Raw genomic sequence first — 24,449 nt, 5'->3', positions numbered from 1 at the left:
CCTCCCAGATGTAGCCTCCCCCCAAATTGCTCCCTGCATGGCAACTAGGCTTGAAAGAAGCCTTCTGTTGGAAGTTAACAAGCAAGTTCAAATGCAGGAGAAAGGTGGCTGGAAGCTTATGCTTGAAAACTGATCAGGGATGCTGAAGCAGCAGGTCTCCTGTGTTGGCAGGGGGGTTGGCCGATGAGACCCCTTCCAACTTGGTGATACTGTGGTAGGCAACCACTTAAGGCACCACTTTTGAGACACTACTCAAGAGCATCTCATTGTCACGTGTATACCTATTTATTTACTTGCTTAATAAACCAATACTAAGGTTGTCAAAGATTGCCGCCTGGGGTCCTTTGACCTCAGCAACCCAAGGGGGGGTGTCTTTGCTTCCGAGAACAGTCCCAACTTCCTGGGCCACTGCTTCCTGGGCAAAACTCTCACCTTCCCAGGGCTAGGTTACACCCAATGCCAACCCTGGGAGGAGGTAGGCTACCACTACCCCTTTTTAATTAGCTTTCCACTCGTGAGTAAGGGGACTCAGAGCACTGACTTAAATCCTAGAGCAGACTTATTTTTAAACTCCTTGCTCTGGAGTATTAACCTAAATTAACAATCAATATTTAGTAGCTTCATGGTCAAGAACTGCATTTATAGTCATTAACTCCAGGTAATACACACCAAATAGAGAAAGTAGTTTATTTAAAAAGAAAAGAAAGCTACATGTAACAAAGAGAGCAGCATTACTTTGCTTGAAAGCCAATTACCCTCAACTGGGCTGAGCAAGAGATACATTTACATAACACTGTGAGAGATCCAAACAGACAAAGAAAATAACAAAGCTTACCTATCCTAGCTAATACTTTATAGTCTGATAGCCGAAGGCTTTTACTGAGATCCATAGACAAATCGAGATAGATGAAATGGGGGAACAAGTAACTGAAGGATCACCCTTCATTTTATGGGGTTTAGCTGGCAACAGGGAGGGGGCCAATTAGCCAGGATTAGCCAGCCTTCCATGATCACCTTCTCTGGAGATAAGGAGGGCTAGACAGTTCACACCAAGCGGTCCCTGATCTGCAATACCCAAACTCCTGACTTTGATCTCAAGAAGCAGATAAGGGATAACAGATAAGGCTCAGCTGCATCTTCTTGACATTAGCAATTTGCAGCTGTCTGGCACTAAAACACTTGGGTTTCGCCCACACAGAGTATCCCGGAGGTCTTTCAACAAATCCCCCAGAATTCTCTCTGGTTGAGCGATTTTAGCTTGACCAAACTTAGCTATTCTTGACAAAGGTGACGATGGTTCATTTGGATTTTCTCACTGTGTGGGGTCAAAATGTCATGGGTTATCCCTGCAAAAGATATTGCATAGGCCAGTGGTTCCCAACCTGGTGGTTGCAAAGTCATCCCAGGGGAGTTGCAAATAGCCAAAAGGAGAATTATTTATTAATTTTTTAAAATAATTAATGGTTACTCTGTGTAACACCAATTTGTGAGTCTGCACTGCATGCGCATGCAGCTGCTTCTGCCTCCCCTTCCTTCCAGCTAGCACAGTTAGTTTCCACCACACAGAGAGCTGAGCAGCATAGCACTCGAGTGAGTGCATCAGGAGAGGGGGCCTGCTGGGCTTATTTAACCTGCAGCTCCTCTCCCTCCCCTTTTGTCAGTGGCAGTGAGGGAAGATCGATCAAGCTGATTGGCTCTGGCTGTAGAGACAGAAGGGCCCTGGGAGGGGGCTGCTTGCTAAAAAAGTAACGAGACAGAGTTCCAGAGCATCCCCGCATGAATACACACCTGGGCACTCATTAAAAATTCACTGTATAGTTAACTTATAGTACAATGTATACATATCTACTCAGAAGTAAGTTTCATATTTAATGGGGCTTACTCCCAGGTAAATCAAATCGCAGTAATCAGACCAGACTAAGATAATGTTGAAGCTGTTCTACTAATGGGGGGGAGTGGGGGGAACATGGGGCGTGATAGTATAAAAATGCATCATTCTGGTTAAATGAAGTAAAATATGTCTAAATTACAAGGACTTAGGCTGCACTCCTATAGAATTCCTATAGAATTCAATGAAGCAACAGCCATATGAGGTAGGTTACGTTGAGAGTTAGTGGCTAACCCAAGGCAGTAAGTGAACAAAAAAAGGATGGGTAAAGTAAGTTTTAAAAATGTGAAATTGGACGTGCTCAGTGTATTTTTGTTGCTGTTTACCAAAGCTTTGGGGTGTTTTTATACAGTTGCACATGTTCATTTCAAATATATTTTAAAATATTTTAGAATACATTGCCCAAATTTTGTTGTTTTTACTCTTGAGTTCTTTGCATGGGTGAGGGTTGGTATTGGGGGAGAGCAAGGCTCTTTTGCCTTTAACAGCTGTATGGCAGGCAGGCAAACAGAAATTAAATTAAGCCTTTTCTAGTATGGAAATACAATTATGGGGAATGCTTCACCTGTTGGCATTCTGTCTGTTAGACATTTATTGTTGTTGTTGTTATTAGCTTCCTGAGCTGAGTACTGAAAAGGAGGCATAATTGTATACAGGTGGTACACTTAAAACCAGAGTTCAAATGCCCTGGCATCAACCAAGCTCTGTTCACCACTCTGGGTGGTTTACTTGTATCTCCTTCAACATGTTTTAAAAGTTGCTTGTATTGCTGTAACCTGCTCTGGGACCTTCTGGTGAAGGGCAGGTAATATCACCATCATATTTGTTGTGATGAATAAAAAGTGACATCATTTAATGCTTCATTATGTATTTTTTCAGTTAAGAGAGTAAAAGTACAACACTTAGCATATGGGGGTCACAAATATTTGTGAGGTTACAAGGGGGGGCCCTTACTCATAAAAGCTGGGAACCACTGGCATATCAAAATATACCTCTAAATACCTCAAGCTGGGGACAAACATCAGGGAAAAGTGATTACTTTTCATCCTGCTTGCAAATGTCCAGAGACATCTGGCTTGCCGCTGTTGGAAAACACCTTTTGAAGTATTAAATGGACTTTTGGTCTGATCCAGCAAAGTGTGTTTCAAATTCAGAGTAAGCGTACGTAGAGTTGGAGCCTTAAACCTGCTTATATGAAAATGCTCAGAGTTGAGCTATATGGTTTTTATGTGTGTCATCTCTATTCTCTTATGAAACTACCAAGCTTATCTAACAGCTACTTTAGCACCAGGGACGATGAGGATATGTGACAACTAAAAAGCTGAATGTTTGCAACAGCAAATAATTAATATAAATTAGTTTATTTCAAAACATGTAAATACCAAAAACATACAAACGCATATCAGAGTAAAAGTAAGTGGTCTAGAACTGCATTTTGGCAGACCTTGTACCAAAATCTAGAAACGCTGGAAGTTGCATTATATTGAGTTTGACAATTGGTCTATCTAGTTCAGTATGGTTACACTAGGGGTAGGAAAACTGTGGCTTCCAGATGTTCTTACCAGTCCCAGCCAGCATGGCCAAGGATCAGGGACGATGGGAGCTGGAGTCCAGCAACATCTGAAGGGCCACAGGTTCCCAACCCCTGATCTGCCTTGACTAGCAACAGCTCTCCAAAGTTGCACACAGAAATCTTTTCCAGCCCTAGCTGGAGATTCCAGGGATTGAACTGGGGACTTATTGTATGCAAAGCACACTGAGCTATGGCCCTTCTGTTTTGTCACCTGATAATAATCTCAGTTCTCTTGACTGCTATTCCTTATGCCCAGGGTAGCCAATGCAGTGCCCTCCACGTTTTGGACCACAACTCCCATAATTCCTCCCATTGCCCTTGCTGATTGGGGCTGATGGGAGTTGTAGTCCACAATATCTAAAGAGCACCACATTGGCTATCCCTGGTTTATGTAGTCAGACTGATACCACCCATGGAAAAAAGGGAGTTCAGCAGATGTAGAGGTACAAAATAAGTATGATAAAATCTTTACACCTCCCAAAACAGCCCAATGATGACTGAACACGCTCAAGGAGCATGGAATGTTGACCAACTCTGTGTATGTTGGGGGAGGGGGGAATAGAAAACTAGGAAAGGTGAACAGAATGTCTGGAACCCTGAGCAGGAGTGCTTCACACTGCATCATTTTGTTGTAGGTCTTATGTCTATAATGAAGTCCCAAAATGAAGTTTTACTGTACATGTATTGGAAAAAAAGAGTAAATCAGGACCTTCTATAGATCAGTTTCTTTAGCAACAGTAGCTTCAAACCCAGAAGTGTCCAGAAAGTGCTAAGTAGAAGAGAGAATCTGTTGTCATTGGGATTTGGCTCTACCATTGCTCATTTTGTGATGGTTGCTATTTCTCCCATGTTGCTCCTATTGCTAGGTTTGGACCATCAGCTCTCAACTCGGGGACTGGCATAGATGAGATCTAGTTTGCCTGCACCCATCATGCCTACATGTGAATGTATTAGACACATTTGCAAAAGCACTTCAATTAGGGATGGAAGGACCTGTCAATTTTGGTTTTCTCAGTTTTTTCCCGATCTTAAATTCAGTTCTCCACATTTCTGCAGCAATTTGTGATTTTTTTTTAAAAGCCTCATGAAAATTCTCCAGCTTTAGTGCAAATTTCTCCTAATACACATTTTTGTATGCAGTTTTGACTAATGTATTGTTTCGCAAGCAATTTCTCCCACATATAATGCATTTTTGTATGTTATTTTCCTGAATATATTCCTTTTTATGCACATTGTTTGTCATATGTGCAGTTTTGTAAGCATTCTTTGGCTGTAGAACTATATCACAACATTCGGATAAGTGCAAATTTTGAAGGATGGCTGTGTCTGTTTTCATATTTTTCTGAAAATGCGTATTTGAGAGATTTGGCTTTAAATGCAAAGCGAATCAAATTTCTCCCTCATCCTTAACTACAATTGATGGAGAAAGCCAATGTCTATAAGAACCCATGAAGAAGAATCCCTCCTTATCCTTACCCTGCCACTGAATGCAAGAATGCCCGAGACTAATTGGCGTTGCTTGCTTTGTTTGGCTCCAGCCTTCCAGCAGCCCTATTACAAGGAGTGGAAATGGTTTCCAGGCAGGCTGGTCAACAGTTCCTATTTTATACTTCTCCTTGGCTGTGCCTGGAACTTGCTTGCTCATTCTTCTGTTGTCCTTCACCCTGATGTCTCTGAATGTCAATTAGTCCATTTGCCTGTTTATCTTCAGCATTCTCATAATCCACCTATGCCACCAATTTTTCAACTTGCTGTCTGACATCCATCCTCATGGCATCTCTGATCTGAATCCATCCTCAAGCAGAACTTTCCTTCTTGGGACAACAGTGGTTGAAACAAAGTTCAGCAATGCAAAGTGTAGGCTGAGAAGTTGAAATAAAATAAAACGGGTGGCATAGAGAAGAATGAAGCTCATGATATTCCCTTCACTGTTGACTTGCTTTGTTTCTGCAAATTTAGAGCAGCTGAAAGTCTTACAAGTTGTTGGCCTTCAAGTAGACTTTGAGAATGTGCTCTGCCTTGCTAAATGCAAGCCATTGCTTTGGCATTCTTTATTATGTAGAATCCATATGAAAAAGCTGGAAGCTCAAGATGGCTTCCTGGACTAAGAGGCTTCTCCCTGAGAGTGGGCAATATTCTATCATCCAGCATTTTGAGGACATGACCATTCAGCTGAACAGACCTGCAAAAGGAAAGAATTATTTAGTGTGGAATTTTAAACTGCAAGGACACTTGGTGATTTTAACATTTTGATAAATGCTGATACGCTTACATTCTTAGACATCACAATGGCCTACAAATGCAAGCATATCAAGATTGATCCAAACTTAGGCAAGGAAACTTAAGCAAAGGTTTCCCATATGTCCAGGATCTACAAATCAGTAGACATGTACAGCCGGTTAAAAGGAATGTTTAATGTCTTTAGATCTGTAACAAAACTTGAAAAGGGGGGGAAAGTCTGCTGTGAAAATTCCCCTAGTTTTAAAAACTCATGTTAGACAAGTAATATTTAGAATGACAAGAAAAGTTGAATTGCTTACTTGGAAAGTATGCTGCCTTCTCGGGAAGGTAGTAAGAGATATTCATCTATCTGCTTTTTGGAGAAGTAAAAGGGTAACTGCAAGTGTTTTGTGCTGTTGTAGAGGTTTAAGGCAAATAAGGTGACATCCCCTTCTCTGTACTTTGGGCTGGAAATAAAACACAAGATAGCTTGTTAAAGTGAGCTTACATACTAGAGGTTCCCAAACTGTGCTCCACAAGCTTCATTCCGGTGGTTTGCAGGGTGGTTTATAACAGATGCTCTTGGAGGTCGCTGAGTCCTAGGGTCACCATAAGACATAATCAACTTGAAGGCACATAACAACAAACAATACCATTAAAAATCAATCACACAGCACATTACAAGTTTGCAACAGGCAGAAGTCATAAAGCGGCCACCAAGACCCTCAACAATTTTCAAGAAGTCTATGGGAGGAAATGTTTGGGAACCATTGATATATACTATATATTATATAGCAAGGGTGGAGAACTTGCAGCCCTCCAGATATTGGGTTTCCTTTGGGAGGAAGGGTGGGATATCAATCTAATAAATCAATAAATGATTCCCAACTCATCCCTGGGATGATGGGAGTTATATTTTGGAAACACCTGGAGAGCCACAGATTCCTCATCTCTGGTACATAACAATCACATTAGACCAGCCTTTCCCAACCAGTGTGCCTCCAGAAGTTGTTGGACCACAATTCCCATCTTTCCTGACCATTGGCAATTCTAGCTGAGGCTGATGGGAGTTGTGGTCCAACAACATCTGGAGGCACATTATTATTATTGTTGTTGTTGTTGTTGTTGTTGTTTATTTCTACCCCGCCTTTTGGCCAAAAGGCCCTCAAGGCGGCTTACAAAAAAAAATTAACACAAATATAAAAATACATCAATAAAAACAGTACAATTTACAAAAAACAGCAGTTACAACATCCAGTAAAATACATTAACAAATCACAAAGCAAAACTTCACTCCTCTCTCTTCTTGGCCTTCTAAAAAGGGCCCAGGAGAAAAGATGGGAGGCAAATGCCCATCTCCAAACCGGCAGAGACACACACAAAGCAAGAAAAGCCCCTCTAGAAGAAACAGAGAGAGGAAGCCGGCCCAGCAGTGGCAGACAAGGGAAACAGCAGCGGAGTCAACACCATCCTGGGAAACATGTCTCTCTGGTGAACCTTCCCAGTCTAGGTTCAAGGCACACTCTCCTCCACACTCCCGGCACATCTGATAGACAAAGAAGCAGGACAAAGGCTTGAGGAGGAGGCTGAAGATGGCCATGCTGGTGCTGAAGCGGGTGGTGTCAAACATTGGTTGGGAAAGGCTGCATTAGACTATACTAGTTTTATTCACACTTGGGAAAATGTATCCCATCTATCAAAATATATAAAAATGCGTTTCTATCATAGGCAAATGGAAGCCAGAGCAGAGATATGTTGCTAAGAACTGGCTCTGCTCTCAATTGCTCCCACTGAGTTCTGTGGATCAAAGTAAACAGGCTGCAATCTGGAGCACAGATGAGAGAAGGCAGTACTTTATCCTCATTCACTAGAGCTGCCCACACTGAAGTTATCAACGTGTGTACCCCTGTACTTTCCACCACAGGGATGGGGAACTTCATTCAGCCTGAGGGTTGCATTCCTTTCTGGGCAACCTTCCAGTGACCAAATGCCAGCAGTGGGCGAGGCCAAAGGCAAAAGTGGACAGAGCATGAATGGAAATGTTATCTTTGGCTAGTATCTACATATACTCACACATTATGCTTATAATTCATCCAGACAAGCAAGAGGTGTGATCAGAGCTCAAGGACACATCCCAACCAGGCAAAAAACAACTCAAGAAGGGTGTGAAACAGGGCCAGTGAGGAGTGTGGCCTGTGGAGAGTCCCCAGGGCGAGGTAGACAAGCCTGGAGGGCTGTGTTAGGCTTCCAGCCCTGAGGGTCCCACCCTGTTCTAACATGTGGAAGGTCCCCATTCTCTTCTGTGGCGGGAGGTGCTGTACTTGGAGACAGAGATACTTGGGGCAAGGCAAACTCCATTCCCCAACAGCGTGTGCATGATTTTCTACTCACAAGGACCCCATGGGGGACCAATACATGAGGCCATGCTGCACACACATGTTGCCTGCCCTAGAGATGGGCATTCTGCTAACAGACACTAAGCGTTCCTCTGTGCACAGTGTTATGGGCTGGCCCCATGTTTAATGTATGTACAGTTCCTATCTAAGAGTCCTAATGTTTAGAATACTCTATGTCTAGAAATGTAGACCTCATCGCTTCCAGTCAGGCCTTGTAAAGTTCAAAAGGGAAAAAGGTTTTCTGCTTCCCCCTCCTTTGTCTAGTTCTGGGCAGTCAGCCAATGTACTGATAATGACATGTAGCTTCCAGCTGCAGCTGCCTTTTATGGTGTAGACAACACCTGTTTCAAGTCAAGTTGTCAACAAGTTCTTATTGAATGGTTTAGTTAGTCCCATTTGCTGTCCCCGGCGGGCAGCACAACCAGGCATTTCCTGCCTTTGGCAGGAGGCACGGAGAGATGGAAGTTGATAAGGATATAAGAATTCTTATAAAAGGGAGAGAAGTTTCTGCAGCCAGCATCAGTCTTTCTGACTGATCCAAAGATTGCTGCCTAGCTCACTACTGGAGACTGAGTTGAAGACATACTGCTGCTATGCTGTTGATAACAGAGGTCTGCCTCGCTGTGGATGAGATTAATTCATTTATGAAGAAGGAACATATATTGATATGTACTAACAGGGAAATGTAACTTGCATGATGTTGATGCCTTGCAATATAACTTCACAAATATTGCAATGTAATTTGTATAATGTATAAATTAATAGAACCTTATACTTTAAGATCTATTAATTGTACAGTAATACCTCAGTTAATGAAGTACATGCATTCCTGGACATTACTTCTTTAACAGAAACTTTGGTGCCAGAGGTAGGATTAACATGGAAAGAATAGGGATAGGTTATTACACCCACTAATAGATGATGGGGGCAGCTTCAACAGGGGCTTACCCCTCCCTTCCCCTTCCCCTCCCCCTCCTCTGAATCATATTGGATCCTTCCTTCCCTAGCCTTGGGAGAAACCAAGAGATCTCTCTAATGCAAAGCAAACACCCATGCTGATCAGTTTCACCTTACAGCAAAAGCACAGGCTTGAAAGTTTATTCATAGCAAAGCAAAGCAAAGCAGAGCAGAGCAGTTTCACCTTCCTTAAAAGGAGCTTCGTTCCTGGAGGATTTGTTAATTGAAGTTACTGCAGTATAAACTGATGTATAAGCATAATATATAATACTGAGGTATAATATATTAGAGCTGAAAACTCCATTATGAACTTGTAACTAGTCAGGACTTTGATCCTAACCTATATGATTCTGGTTTACTGGCTGAAGCCAGATACATGTGTACTTGTATGTATGAAATGAATGTATAATAAATAAATAAATGTTATATGAATTATAAGATAATCAGCTGTTGAACACCCATTATTTTTCCTGAGATATCCCTAAACCTTAGTATGGTCTTTGGTAGGACCTCTGACTGTAGTTCACCTAGAAAAACCTAACTGCTGGCAAAAACTGTGGAAGCTCAGGTGGCACAACATTTCTCATATAAGCTATCTGTGTAGATAAGGACTAGGGCAGTATGCAAGAACCCTAAATCCAGTGCATTCATAAGAAAGAGATGGTTCAAGGCCATTTCAACAGTAAGCAAAAGCATCTTGGCCTGGAAAGACATGTGCAAGGTGAGGATTCCCAACTCATTTTGGAATTTGGCACACATTGTGCCAAATTTCAAAAGCAGCAGGGAGGGGAATCCACTGCTGCTCTTTCATTCTTCCCCCACATATGGCACGTGTAACTAGGGTTGCCGGGTTCAGGGCCTGATCCTGATCCTGTATCTTTAGGAGAAGAGAAAGCCAGCCAAGTGCAGGTGTTCTTGCAACACTGTAATGGGAAAAACCACAAAGTGGAATTCTCCCTTCCCCCTGCACAACTTTTAAAGATACAGAGGACCTCTTGGTTGCCAGGCCCAGCCTCCACGAGGTCTTCTGTATCTTTAAAAGTTGTGCAGGGGGAAGGGAGAATTCCACCTTGTGGTTTTTCCCATTACGTGTTGCAAAAATACCTGCACTTGGCTGACCTTCTCTTCTCTTAAAGATACAGGATCAGGATCAGGCCCTGAACCTGGCAATCCTATGTGTAGCCCATCCTGGGTTGCTGGACCAGAGCTAGTGCAGCTGCCCATGCCCCTTATCCAAGCCGTGTCTCACCCTGGGTGAAAACACAAGATTGGGCCACTTTTTAATGTCTTCAGAGCCTACTAGACATTGTGCTGGATACTTACTGGTGCACATTTGTACAGTGAAGATACACTCGAAGCTTCCTTGGATCTTCACCGGTCAAGCTGACATGCAGGACTTTGGTTCCCACTAGTTTCTTGTATACCAGCGACAGCCAATAATCCTATTTTGCATTTTAAAAAGAGGCAATTTTTATGCATGAAAAAACACGTTAAAGAAATGTAATATTACTTGCTAAGGCATTGTCTTTAAAAAAATCACCTGTATATATAATCATCAACAAAGAGTTACCCTGTTGACAAATAAGCATGAATAAGATGGAGTCAAGGCAGCTTCCCTGTTATAAAGCTGTTGATGGAAATTCAGACAATATCTGGCAAGGAAGTTCCTTTTGATTATAAGAAAATCATATTGTGTCCCAGTCCCAGTAGTCAACATTAGAAAATGAATGCCCCTCCCCCGTTAGTACTGCCAAAAGCACCCATTGGCCAATGCCCATCACATCACTGGTGATGTGACACATCTCCCACACAACCCTTGCATGTCCATGCCATTTTGTGACTTTCAATAGAAATCTGCCATATAGCCAATCAGACCACTGCTCTGCCTAGCTCAGTACTGTCTATTTATATTGGGTTGTATTCAACTTAGTTGAATAAAGTTCTACTCAGAATAGACCCATTAAAATTAATGGACCCAATGTCCATTAATTTCAGTAGGTCTACTCTGAGCAGAACTAATATGAAATAGAACCCATTTTGTTTGTTGGTTTGTTTTGTCATTTTTATACCGCCCAATCAACTGTGTCTTTTGACTGGTTCACAATTTAAAGCCAATAAAATACAGATACAATTGTTGTTGTTATGTGCCTTTAAGTTGATTACGACTTATGGCGACCCTATGAATCAGCAACCTCCAATAGCAACTATTATAAACCACCCTGTTCAGATCTTGTAAGTTCAGCTCTGTGGCTTCTTTTATGGCATCAATCCATCTCTTGTTTGGTCTTCCTCTTTTTCTACTCCCTTCTGTTTTCCCCAGTATTATCATCTTTTCTAGTGAATCCTGTCTTCTCATTATGTGTACAGACGCAATACACAATTGAGAGATTGCCCATCCCTAACCATGAGACACAGACAAAGAAACAGTAGGTATTTAAATATATGTGAACGCATGTGAAGCAGCTGGGGGGGCTGTAACTCAGTGGTTGAGTACCTGCTTTGGGTGCAGAGATCCAAGGTTCAGTTCCTAGCATCTCCACTTAAAAGGATCAAGCGGCAGGGGACAGGACAGGAAAGAGAGTCACTACCAGTCAAAGCAGACAATACAAGGGCTATTAGGACAAATAATCTGACTCAATATAAGGCAGCAAGAAATGTGTTTCCTAGCCCGACTGTGTCAACTGGAGACAACCAGAACTGAACCTGGGATCTTCTGCGCAGAGGGCATCTATCGGGCCATTCCCCATGTGGCATTGCAGTTGCATACATACTGGCAAGGGTTCAAAGCTGGCATTCACCAGATGGTAGGTTCCTGCTCCAAATAAAACCTGTCTCATCACCACATCAATGCCCAGCTGGGCAGACAGCCCTAGCTTGTCCAGCCACCTGCGGAATAAAGGTAAATATTTAATCAAGCAATCTAAAAGCAGTTGTGTGGGGGATCTGATCTAGCCAAAGGAGTGTGATATTTTGTGATATGTACATGGCAGAAACCATGTACCAGCCAATGCAAACATCAGAAGTGATACCTTTTGAATCATTCAACAGGACTAAGGTAGGGAAATGCAGGTGTTATTTGTAACAGTGCTGTAACTGGGCCTTTTAACAACTAGTTGAAAGTAGCAGAGAGAACATTATTTATTTATTTATTAGATTTGTTAGATGCCCATCTGGCAGAGGTTAATCTGCTACTCTGGGCGACGTACAACAAAATACAATACAATCCATGTAAAAACAATTCAAAAAGCAAACAATATAAAATTTAAAACTGAATAAACCCCCATGGAACTAACCACCCTAACCCCCTTCCCAAGCCTGGTTAAAGAGCCAGGTTTTCAAGGCCCGACGAAAGCATAACAAGGAAGGGGCCTGACGGAGGTCAGTTGGCAAAGAATTCCAAAGTGAGGGAGCCACTACTGAAAAAGCTCTGGACCGTGTCCTCCCCAATCTCGCTTCTTTTGTTGGGGGAATAAGAAGCGACCCATTCAAGGACGATCTTGTAAGCCGGCGCCCCTGGTGCGAGTGGAGGCGACTCTTTAGATAAAGTGGGCCAGCCTTAAAAAAAAAAATCTCAGTTCTTGGCAAGGATGAGAGGCCCTTTAAGTGCTTGTCCTTTATTACAGAATTCCACAACAATCCACAGCCCCCAAAGTCCTTTAATTTTTTTTAAAAAAGAGAAACAAAATAGGTGATGAGATCTCTAAGTGTACCAGCTTCTGTTGCTATGAGCTTATGAAAGCTTCTGAGTTGTACAGAGTTGTACAGAGCTCTTCAACATGCAACAGTCAGAAGGAAATTCCTGTGTTACATGAAAGCTTGTTTACTCATACACCAAAACTGATAAAACTGGGTCGAAAATGTCGACCCAGTGTGCGGCAGCTGTGAAAAAGGCAAATTCCATGCTAGCGATAATTAGGAAAGGTATTGAAAATAAAACAGCCGATATCATAATGCCGTTGTATAAATCTATGGTGCGGCCGCATTTGGAATACTGTGTACAGTTCTGGTCGCCTCATCTCAAAAAGGATATTATAGAGTTGGAAAAGGTTCAGAAGAGGGCAACCAGAATGATCAAGGGGATGGAGCGACTCCCTTACGAGGAAAGGTTGCAGCATTTGGGGCTTTTTAGTTTAGAGAAAAGGCGGGTCAGAGGAGACATGATAGAAGTGTATAAAATTATGCATGGCATTGAGAAAGTGGATAGAGAAAAGTTCTTCTCCCTCTCTCATAATACTAGAACTCGTGGACATTCAAAGAAGCTGAATGTTGGAAGATTCAGGACAGACAAAAGGAAGTACTTCTTTACTCAGCGCATAGTTAAACTATGGAATTTGCTCCCACAAGATGCAGTAATGGCCACCAGCTTGGATGGCTTTAAAAGAAGATTAGACAAATTCATGGAGGACAGGGCTATCAATGGCTACTAGCCATGATGGCTGTGCTGTGCCACCCTAGTCAGAGGCAGCATGCTTCTGAAAACCAGTTGCCGGAAGCCTCAGGAGGGGAGAGTGTTCTTGCACTCGGGTCCTGCTTGCGGGCTTCCCCCAGGCACCTGGTTGGCCACTGTGAGAAAAGGATGCTGGACTAGATGGGCCACTGGCCTGATCCAGCAGGCTCTTCTTATGTTCTTATGTTCTTAACTAGTGCTGGCCCAGACATTTGTGGGGAGCGAACATTTCAGATCTTTCAAGTGTGGGGATAAGCTTACTTTAAAGACAAGGTGGTTGAAGGTTTCTTCTTCTCTGATACACAGAATGCCCCATTGGCAGTGAGGGCCCTGGGAATGATACTATATAATGACGTAATAATTCCCATGGGGCATTCTGCCCGAATATATTAGGAAGGAACTGCCAATATTCCCCCCACCTTTCAGGAGGGAATAAATGATCCCACAACAGCAGGGATTTTGGCTTGACCTGAAAGAAATCTAGCAACGGTGTCTATTTTGTCTTCTTTATGGCTTGCCACATGGCATGGCAAGTTTCTAGAAAGGACTAGTTGTTTCCAGTGAATGCCAATTGGTTGGGTGTCACGGCACCTCGAGACTGTCAGTGTTTTGTGGGAGGGATTCAGCACATACGTTGACATTTAGGTAAAAAGAAATGGACTTTTTGTGGTTCAGAAAGTGATCGGAAAATGCATTAAAAGTGTGGAATGAATGAATGATTAATGGGAAGATGTATAAATACCCCACAACAAGCAGATTAGGATGAATGCTCATTGTCATGGCACTTCTCCACAAACAAATCATAAGAACATAAGAAGAGCCTGCTGGATCAGGCCGGTGGCCCCTCTAGTCTAGCATCTTCTTCTCACAGTGGCCAACCAGATGCCCCAAAGGGAAGCCCACAAGCAGGACCTGAGTGCAAGAGAACGAATCAGAAAGAATGCTCAGTAAAGACCAGATATGATCTAGGCCCCATCTGCACTAAACATTTAAAGCTGTGTCATACCACTCTACCGATCACGGCTACCCACAAAGATTTTGGGAAATGTAGTTTGTTGAGGTCCCTGCGAGCTGTTAGGAGATTCCTGTTCCTGTTGCATAGCTACAATCCCCTGGGAAAAAGGACTGAGTGTTAAACCACTCTCTGGGAATTGTAGCTGTGTGAGGGGAATAGGGCTCTCTCCTAACAACTCTCAACACAACAAACTACAGCTCCCAGGATTCATTGGGAGAAGCCTGAATGTTTAAAGTGGTATGATACTACTTTAAATGTAAGGTGCAGATGGGGACTCTAACCTCTACATAAGCTTCGAGCAAACAAATCGAGATGAATACTCACCTGGAGGAGCCTTTAACTGTCATCAATGGACACGTTCTCTTTTGTTTGGTCAAAGGAAGGATTGCTAGAATACTGGCTGAGGATGACATCCTGATACTCCATAGGAGGAAAGCACAAGGCTCTTGAACATGCATTATTACACTTACATAAAACCAGCGAGATATGTATTGGACAGTTGAGGAGCTCCACCTCCGTAGGCCGAACTGGTTTCTCCTAGCCACACATTCTTGCCTGGTACAATGTCATCAACAAGCTGGAAAATGTTGTGAAATCGAAGTACAGAAATTAAGAGTCAATATAGGGACTTGGATCTAGGAGATCAGCAACTTTAAATAATAGGAAACAGAGAAGCTGTTGTTGTTAATAATAATAATAATAATAATAATAATTTTAAAAAATTATATCCCGCCCTTCCTCCCATTTGGGAAGCAAGTGCCCTAATCATACAACCATTAGGTAGGTGTATGATAGCTAATGGGGGATAAGACCCTGAAAAGCCACTGGGTTGTATTCATCCAAGTCCTACTCAGAGCAGACCCATTGAAAATAATACACCTAAGTTAGGCATGTCAATTAATTTCAATTGGTCTACTCAGAGTAAGACTACCATTGAATACCACCATGTGTGTAGGGGCTCCCAATCTGTTTTCAGTTGTTTGCGTGCATCCACAGGATTGTGCATTTACTACATCACTACAAATGCCCTAAAATGAACCTGCCTGGGTCTTAAAGGTCGCCCTCAGACAGAACTTGCTGTCTGACCCACCACTGGGAACGTTCAGATTGGCAGGCACCAGAGCTGGAACCTTTTTCATGCCGGCTCTGCACCTTTGGAACTCCCTTCCCCAAGATATGTTATTAAGCCCCATCTTTGACTATCTTTAAAAAGGACCCTGAAAAAACTTTGTAGATAAGTCAAAATGTTTTCCTGATTTATTTTACAGTCGCTTATTTAATTGAACTGACAATATTTTAGATCCTATCATTGTGGATAGTTTAAACATGTTGATGTTTACCACCCTGTGCTTCTTTGGGGCAAAGGGCAGGATAGAAATATAATAGATAATGATAAATGAAATAAATACTATATGGCATTGTTTTAATGTTGTAAGCTGCCTTCTGAAGTCTTTGTCCTAAAAGGCAGGCTGGAAATAATTTCAAATAAATTTTTAAAATGTTGATTGCCTTGCCGTGCCAAAATCAGGTGAAAGTAGGTGCACACATCAAGCTCAGACACCATGACTGTAGGTTTGTCCTAAAGCTATCATGCTCCCAAATGATGGAAATGCACCCAAGTTGTGGAAATGGGCCCCAAATGAGATGGGGCAGGGATTATAATACACAAATGAATGATTATGAGAGCCTTCCCATACAATCAATTTATTGTGCTGTAAATGCATAGCTAATTATCATCCTCAGTACATCATCACTGTCTAGCACCAACATATATATGGTGCTTTACATGGTAGGGCTTCCCCCCCCCCCCGCGGTCATGCACTGCTTTCCCTTGCAGGTAGGAATGTTGGAGAATTCTGTCTGAAGTGGAAATTGCCACTGTTTATGTTTTTGGTACAGGTCCGGAACAGAAATCAATCCAGCAAATTCTATCGGTATTCATTCACAACCTTGTTGTGGTTTGTTTACAAATCTGCAACTGATGCTTAATGAAAGACTTCTTGTACATCGTTTTGACATTTCTTTCACAATGAATTGAACGGTGTGGAAACAATGATGCCATTAATTACATTAAATTTGTAACTTATATACATTCTGTAAATAATTAGATAAATTGCATTAAATAGTGGACAGACTGAGAGACTAATAATGTGGAATTATGGCAGAAACTGAATTGCAGCGGAATGGAAACAGCGCTGATCGTGAAAAAGATGGGTCAGAACAGAAATCACTGCCTTCTTACATCCCTACTTGCAGGTAATCTTTCAGGAGCTACAGGCTGGTAGTTGAGAGAGCCAAAGCCCAAAGCAGCTGGGTAAGGGCCAATGAAATTAGGCTAATACCTGACTGTAGGTTGCCAAGCAGTAGGGTAGGATTAAACAACAACAATAATCACAGGTCCTTGTTCTGAGGAGCTTACAATCTACATTTTGACTGAAGGGGAGATAACAAATGGTAGCAGTGGGAAGGATGAAAGAGGAGCAGGAGATAATGCACAAATGCACTTGAAATCTTAGCTTTAGTTTCAGATGATGTGGAAAGGACTCAGCCACAGCTTCATGGAAGAATTTTCTGAAGAGGGATGTAAAAGGAGATGGGTGGTACCTTGCAGGTGGTTTTAACACCCTGTAATAGGGTCTCCAGATATCTTTCTCCAAGATAGCCCTTCTCTTGTTGGAATATATTCCATGTGCTACTCCATAATCCACCCACCCACTCAGACTCCCCTACCTGGAGTTCTTCTTGTACAGCTGTGATGAAAGTATCCAGCACATCTGGGCTCAGGAAATTTTCTCTGGTAGCAGTTCGACCATTCAAGTAGTAACTGCAAAATCAAGACACTTTACAAAGATCTAAAGTCCATAACCTGTAATTTACACTCGTGCCAGATCTGGTTATTTTCTCCACAGCTATCTCTGTCTTAACATTTCTCTGATCTACGCACATGTTAAGAAGAGCCCTGATGGATCAGGCCAGAGGCCTATCTAGCTGAGCGTCCTGTTCTCACAGTGACCAATAATGCCTATGGGAAGCCTACAAGCAGCTAAGTGCAACCCCACTCTCCACAGTTGTCAATCCCAGCAATTAGAATTTTCAGAGGCCCCCTACGGCGGAGGTAGATTGAGCTTTATCCTCCATGAATTGTTGTAAACCCCTTTTAAAGCCATCCAAGTTGGAGGTCATCACTGCTTCTTGTGGGAGCCAATTCCATTGGGCAACTGTGTGCTGTGTAAAGGACTTTCTTTTGTCTGTCCTGGATCTTCCAACGTTCAGCAACATCATTGTGGTTTGTTGTAATAATAATAGTGATTGTTTGATTGATTGATTGGTGAATGAATGAATGAATGAATAAATAAATAAATAAATACAGCGGGAACTGCCAAAATGTTATGGAGTGGGGTCTTCCTCTTCAGTGTCCCAGCCAACTATGTCGTTTTTCAGGAAACTCCATTCTGTTTCCCCCCACCCCATATTTCATCCCCTCCCCCCCTCTCTCTCAGTGTTCTGTGGCTACTAAGTGGAACTGATCCTCAGTGGACTATTTATTTGTTTGTTTGTTTATATCCCGCCCTTACTCCCAGTAGGAGGCCAGGGCGACTATTTTGTTTCCTGCCCTCCACCCCAGTTAAAGGTTTTTTGTTGTTGTAAAGGTTCTGCAAACCTTGAAGTTCCCCCCAAACCTGCTGATATCTTCCTCGAGTGTATATGGTGCCATTTGGACAACAGATGGATCAGCATTTGAAGAAAGAGTTTGCTATTAATATAGGATATAGCAGGGGTTGCCAACATGGCACCCACAGGATCTCAGTAAATATCCCCTCAAAAATTCACAGTGCATGAGAGACTGCTTTTCCTGTTCAGTTCCTGTTTGCCTCTCCAACATCGAACAGACCCCTTAAACATGCCCGCATGGGACACCCACCTCCCTTCTGTTCTGAACAGAGGAGAGGTACAAAAAGTTTCTCTATGTGAGTGAGCTCAGTGTGACTATGAGTGGGTGATGATGGTGGGGAGGGGGAATGGCCACATCATTTTTGTGGTCTTTTTTCCTGCTCCTTTAGATATGGCAACCATTTTATGATGATGATGATGATGATGGAGGAGCTCAAGGTGGCGTACAAGCATGGTTCTCCCCCACCCGATTTTATCCTCACAACAACCTTGTGAGATAGATTAGACTGAGAGACAGTGACTGGCCCAAGGTCACCCAGGAAGCTTCATGGCTGAGCGGGGATTTGAACCCTGGTCTCCCAGGTCCCAGTCCGACACTCTAACCACTACAACACACTGGCTCTCACCACATTTTATGTTATTGCCACACCCCTATGGCAGCCATTATGTGACTGCCGCCCATGCCCCTTTCTCAAAATTCCTAATGTGCCTGCTGACCCCAAAAGGTTGGCAACTCCTGGTATATGGGATACTGAATAGAGCCTCTGTGGCCAAGGCAGTGTACCTTTGCATATTAGAGGCTGGGGGAAAAACACAGAGGATGGCCAGCACTTCCATACCCTTCTTGGGAACCTCCACTGGTACCTGGCTGGCTGGCTGCTGGTGCTGGAAACAGAATGCTGAATTACATATACTTTAGTTTGATGTAGCAAAGCAATGTGTGTGCTCTTGCACATGCTGCTGAAATGCTTGAACAATGAGGGTGCTAAATAAAAACTTAGTACTTACTGATGCCACGTGACAGCATCAATTACTTTTCCTCCTGATTTCAGGAAGCTGCAAAACAACACAATGACAAGGGTTGACTTTATCACCTGCTTTGTTTTTCCTCACAAGGAGAACTACAAAGTTGTGGGGAAGTGTAATCCAGCAAACAGGCTGAATTATACGTATACTTGGAGCTCGGAACTGAGTCTGTAGTTTTGTTGCCCTGTCTGTTATAGAAACCTAGCCCATTTTTCCCCACAAACAAGAATTCAGTCAAACTACAGAGAAAATTGGATCATATCCAGGCCTTCATTTGTCCCAGGATACAGGTTTCTGTATGAGGTAGTGTGGTGCAGCTACAAAAAAGGCTAATGAAATTTTGGTCTGCATTAAAAGAACCATAGCTTTTATAAACCGCTTAGAGGTTTTTTACAGTCAAGCAGTATATAATAATAATAATAATAATAATAAAAGAGGCTCATCTGTACTGAAATGGATGGATTGCCTTCAAGTCGATCCCAATGTATGGTTACCCTATGAATATTTAAAGCACTATTATACCACTTTAAACAGTCATGGCTTCCACCAAAGAATCCTGGAAGCTGTACTTTATTGAGGTGCTAAGAGTTAGGTAGTTCTGCCACCCTCAGAAGTTGGGGGATGGTGGCTCTGAAGAGGTGCATCTGGTGTACAGTTTTTGGTAAATACTGAAGATACACCTCTTTACCCTGGCCTTTGATGCTTGGGATGTATGTTTTCAGGGTCCATCCTATTACAGTGATTGTAACTGTTTTAATTGTTTTTAAAATTTAATTTTAAACTATTGTAACCCACCTTGGAATCTGCTAGTGCAGGGTGGGTAATCATAATCATCTCTCACTGTTATCTCCCTGAACATGTCTTCCAGGTCAAGGCTTAGTTTGGCAAGCTAACCATGGCTTCATTGATCTCAACCAGGGTTAAGGTAACAAACTATGGTTCAAGCCAACTATGGTAAATGTTATGTCTGCAGGGGCCACAGTATCACTTGGTTGGTTTATCAAGTCAAACAATACATAGTTTTTAAGTTTTACCTCCTCAGCAATTTTTGAGTATGCTTTCGAGGCTGACCTACATCGGGGCCATAGAGTTTGGCATTTCTATAGCTTCTGTAGCTATTCAGGAGCTGACGGAGTTGTATGAAGTCCTGCCCTAGCTGGAAGCCGTCGATATAAATGCCAGACTTCTTCCTGAAGCTGTTAGGCTCTGCAGAAAACATATTAAGTAAACATACTTAGATGACCCTCAAAGCTGGGTTACCTGTGACTCAATTCAAAATTTGCACAGTGGTAATAATCAACCAAAGGTACAGAGTAAGAAGTATCAAGCTTTAATATTCCAAAGGAACATTCAATATGCAAGAGTCTGTTTTATCTAAGGAGGCATTCTAACAGAGCATGGCTGTGACAAGTACATTTCTGAGGACCATCCATAAATGGCTATACTCATTCCAAGTTTCTGTCATGGATCTCTAACCTCTAAATGACCATTTCAGTTGATTTCAAGCCATTCTATATGGGCCATTCATTCCTTTTTTCATGTGTGAATCATTTTTATTTACTCCTCAAAACATTTCCCAGTTTAGATCTATATTGTGAAAAGTGCCTTCCAAACATTTTTATGTGGAACACAGGAAGCCATCTTGTACTGAGTCAGATCTTTGGTTCATCTAGCTCTGTAATAGGGTTGCCAGGTTCAGGGCCTGAGACTGAGACTGTATCATTAGGAGAAGAGAAAGTCAGCCGAGTGCAGGTGTTCTTGCAACCCTGTAATGGGAAAAACCACAAGGTGGAATTTTCCCTTCCCCCTGCACAACTTTTAAAGATACAGAAGACCTCTGGGAGGCTGGGCCTGGCAACCAAGAGGCCTTCTGTATCTTTTAAAGTTGTTCAGGGGAAAGGGAGAATTCCACCTTGTGGTTTTTCCCATTACAGTGTTGCAAGAACACCTGCACTTGGCTGGCTTTCTCTTCTCCTAAATATACAGGATCAGTCTCAGGCCTTGAACCTGGCAACCCTACTCTGTACTGCCTGCACTGACTGGCAGTGGCTCTCCAGGGTTTCAGATGGGGTCTCTCTCAGCCCTCCCTGGAGAAGCTAGGACCTGACCCGGGCAACTTCTGCATTCAGAGCAGAGGCTCTACCACTGAGCTACAGTCCTTCCCCTGTGAATCCTTGTTTCAAAGCACAATTAAAAATGCTGGTAGGGACAAGTGAAGCCCCAAAGAATCTGGAACACAGATGTCTGAAGGATTGCCTGCTGCCTTATGAAGCTTCCCATGTGTTACAACAGTTGCCTGAGGGTTAGATGAGTGACTTCTACAGGTACATCCTTTCCAGTGGTGGCACCCAGACTACAGAATATCTTCCCCAAGCGTATTTGTCATTGCTATCTTTTAGGCACTAATATATATATATTTAGAACAATTGCCCAAGATTTTCACAGCATCTAAATTGTGATGTTTGTTATTGATTCCATTCATTTCCATAAAACATCCCAATGAGATTAAGCAATTTATTCATAATTTATTTTTTTAGGGTTTTTGTTTTCATTTGATTTTACGATGAATGCATTGTCTATTTGTGTGTGAAGACTATTTGTGTAAGTAGCCTCGGGGGGAAATATTGGTAGGTATCTTTTAAATGATTTTTAAAAATACTTTGTATTTATGTAGCTCTGTGCTGTTCAAAGTGCTTTCCATATACTAGCAATCCTTACAAAACCTCTTAAAATTAGGTCAGCATTCTTATCTCCGTATTGCGGAGGGATGGATAGAATGAGAGCTACCCGTAAGACTACCTAGCAAATTCAAAGCTGCAGTAAGATTTGAAGGGTCTCTTGAGGCCTCCTAACCACATTTGCTCACCCCTAATGTGACAACATTAAAATTAATGTGCCATCGTACCTCAGAGACCACCTCCATCCTGACGAACGGTCACAGCCCCTAAGACTGATGCCTTAAGTTTACCATCTGTTCACCAAGTTAGGCTTGCAAGGAAGGGCCTAGTCCTCAGTGAAGGAATCCGTCTTCCTTCAGGCCGCACATGGGGAGCTCATAACAAAATGCTCCTCCCTCACACAACATTCCCTATACACAGACAACTAGCACATCAGAGAGAAGGTGGGACTTGCTGTTAAATATGGAGGAGCGTTCAGTCATGTGAAGCTCCATCTGCACTTGGACGTGGTACAGCCAAGCACAAGTTTACAACCTCAGGAAGAACAAGACCTCAGAGAAGTACTCTTGGGTATTGTGTTAGATTACTCTTCCCCTGGAGATGTATCAAAATCTACGTATGTGCATTTTCTGTAAGACTTTAAAAATTTGAATCAGTTTCCAGGGGCTGGGATTAGGGTACTATCAGAGTTAGGGGGGTATTCAGTGCTAGTTCTTCACCCATCGCAATTAATAGACTTGACTAAATTAGGTACATAAATTTCAGTGGGTCTATTCTGAGTAGGACTTAGCTGAATACAACCCTGAAGTTTTCAAAATACTGGTAACGCTTTAGATCCTGGATCTTATTAGGATGCTAAAACTGATTTTTGTTTATATTTCTTTGCTTTTGTTACTGTTATTGGAAACTCAGTAAAAATATTTTTTCAATGCTTAAAAAAAACACAACTAATTGTGATTAATGTAACTTCTCCCACCTCAAACTGCAGATTTAACCTGCCTCTGGATGTAGAAACAACAGTTCTTTGGCAACTTAAAGGTGACCAGTTTTTATTTTGGCAACAATGTTTGTGTTCTAGTCCATGAATGCCACAATAACATTTGTTTTGATTTTCAAATGCCATAAGATTCTTTGTTGTTTTGCAACAGACTAAGGGCGCAATCCAACTTGTATTTGTGCTGGGCTGGGGGGAGTTGGATGTGGCGGATCCCTGGCTGAGCCGGCAGGCTTCCAGTGCCTCTGGGCTCCGCTGGCAAAAGCCCATTGTCCCAACTGAGTGGTGGCACTGCCGGGACCCTGCCAGCTCAGCCGGGATGTGTGTGTGTCCTCTGAGGAATCTCAGCCCAGCAGATGGAGAACTGGCAGAAGGCCAGAAAGTGGGGCATTCCAGGGGCGCAGCAGAGGTGGAGCCGAAGCAAGCAGACTTCCGCTATTTCCAACTTCCCTTTGGAGCGTTCCCTCGGGTCCCAATCTGGTCAAAATTTCTGCTGTCAAAAAGGTCATCATAGGTAAATCATTACAATGGTGGTCAATGGGGAGCTCTTACTCCCCGGTAGGAGTATTAATCGGAGCTAGCTTTTACCTCCCATTCCTATGCGCAGCTCCCGACTGAGCCGGTGTTCACCCAAAGCAGATGCTCTACCCCTGAACTACCAATTTGTTGCCTGGCCAATTCCAAAGCTCTTGGGTTAGTTCAGAAATCCCTAAACAACTTGGGCCCAAAGTACTTTAAGGATCACCTGATTCCTTATGCTCCACCTTGATCACTGAGATCTTTTGATGGGGTGCTTTTGGTTGTCCTCTACACCCCTGAGGTTTGGTTGACCTTTGCAGAGACCGAGCCTTTAACATGGCAGGCCCTGCCCTGTGGAACTGCTTGCCACTAGAAATTTGGCAGCAGTCATGCCTGCTTTCTCTCAGACATCTTTTAAAAACTGTATCTTCAGCCAGGAATGTGATTTGGAATGTGATTTTTTTTTACCAACCAGTTTTTATTTATGTTATTGATACTTTTACTGTTATCAGTAAAAGTGTTTGCAGTATTGTGTTCTATGTTGTACACCACCTTGTTATATTTTCTATGAAAATGCAGTTTATAAATATTTAAATAAATACATGAACTACCAGCTATCCACTAGAGCCCTGTCTTTATGGCATTAATTTACAAACCAGTAAGGGATGCATATACAGACTTGTGTTTAAAAGCCTTGGCATGATGACACACGATTTTGCAGGGCTGAATGTGGGAAAAAAGGGCTTCTGGCTTCCTGCTGCCCACCTCCCAGGTTGCATTTGCAGACAACATACTTCAACATGTTAACACTGTACTAACTCTGCACATACCGTTTCCAAGTTCCCAGGACATGTCGTAATTCTGGGAATCAGTATAATTCAAAATTAACTGAGCATTTGAGCTGTCCCACTTGGAATTATCTTTCCGCAGCAAGGCATTGAGTCCAAATATCAGATGCAAATTGGCACAGTGTGCAAAGTTATACAGAATATCCACTGTACTTCCTGTGAACAGAATGGAAATGAGAACAAAGAAGCATATTACAAAGCTGAAATGTGAGAAAA

The 24,449-nt window shown here is 42.5% G+C and overlaps 1 protein-coding gene across 2 annotated transcripts in view; it reads right to left on the bottom strand.

Annotated features, from left to right (window-relative positions):
- Positions 1-689: 689 nt before the first annotated feature.
- HPSE (heparanase) overlaps positions 690-24,449 on the bottom strand; it is a 41,547-nt gene continuing 17,787 nt past the window's right edge. The window contains exons 4-12 of one of the 2 annotated variants that reach the window (XM_061583143.1): positions 24,216-24,389; positions 20,229-20,400; positions 19,177-19,224; positions 17,227-17,320; positions 14,967-15,073; positions 11,806-11,920; positions 10,358-10,476; positions 6,002-6,148; positions 690-5,643 (exon numbers count right to left, since the gene is read on the bottom strand). In XM_061583143.1, the coding sequence (XP_061439127.1) occupies positions 5,484-5,643; positions 6,002-6,148; positions 10,358-10,476; positions 11,806-11,920; positions 14,967-15,073; positions 17,227-17,320; positions 19,177-19,224; positions 20,229-20,400; positions 24,216-24,389 (1,136 nt within the window). In that variant the 3' untranslated portion in view covers positions 690-5,483. The remainder of the gene's footprint in view (positions 5,644-6,001; positions 6,149-10,357; positions 10,477-11,805; positions 11,921-14,966; positions 15,074-17,226; positions 17,321-19,176; positions 19,225-20,228; positions 20,401-24,215; positions 24,390-24,449) is intronic. The other variant, XM_061583144.1, reaches the window with a different exon arrangement.

This window comes from Rhineura floridana, chromosome 9 (genome assembly GCF_030035675.1).
Source record: "Rhineura floridana isolate rRhiFlo1 chromosome 9, rRhiFlo1.hap2, whole genome shotgun sequence".
Classification (NCBI taxonomy): Eukaryota; Metazoa; Chordata; class Lepidosauria; order Squamata; family Rhineuridae; genus Rhineura; species Rhineura floridana.
Note: the sequence above shows the minus strand (reverse complement) of the source record. Positions and strands in the feature narration are given on the sequence as shown.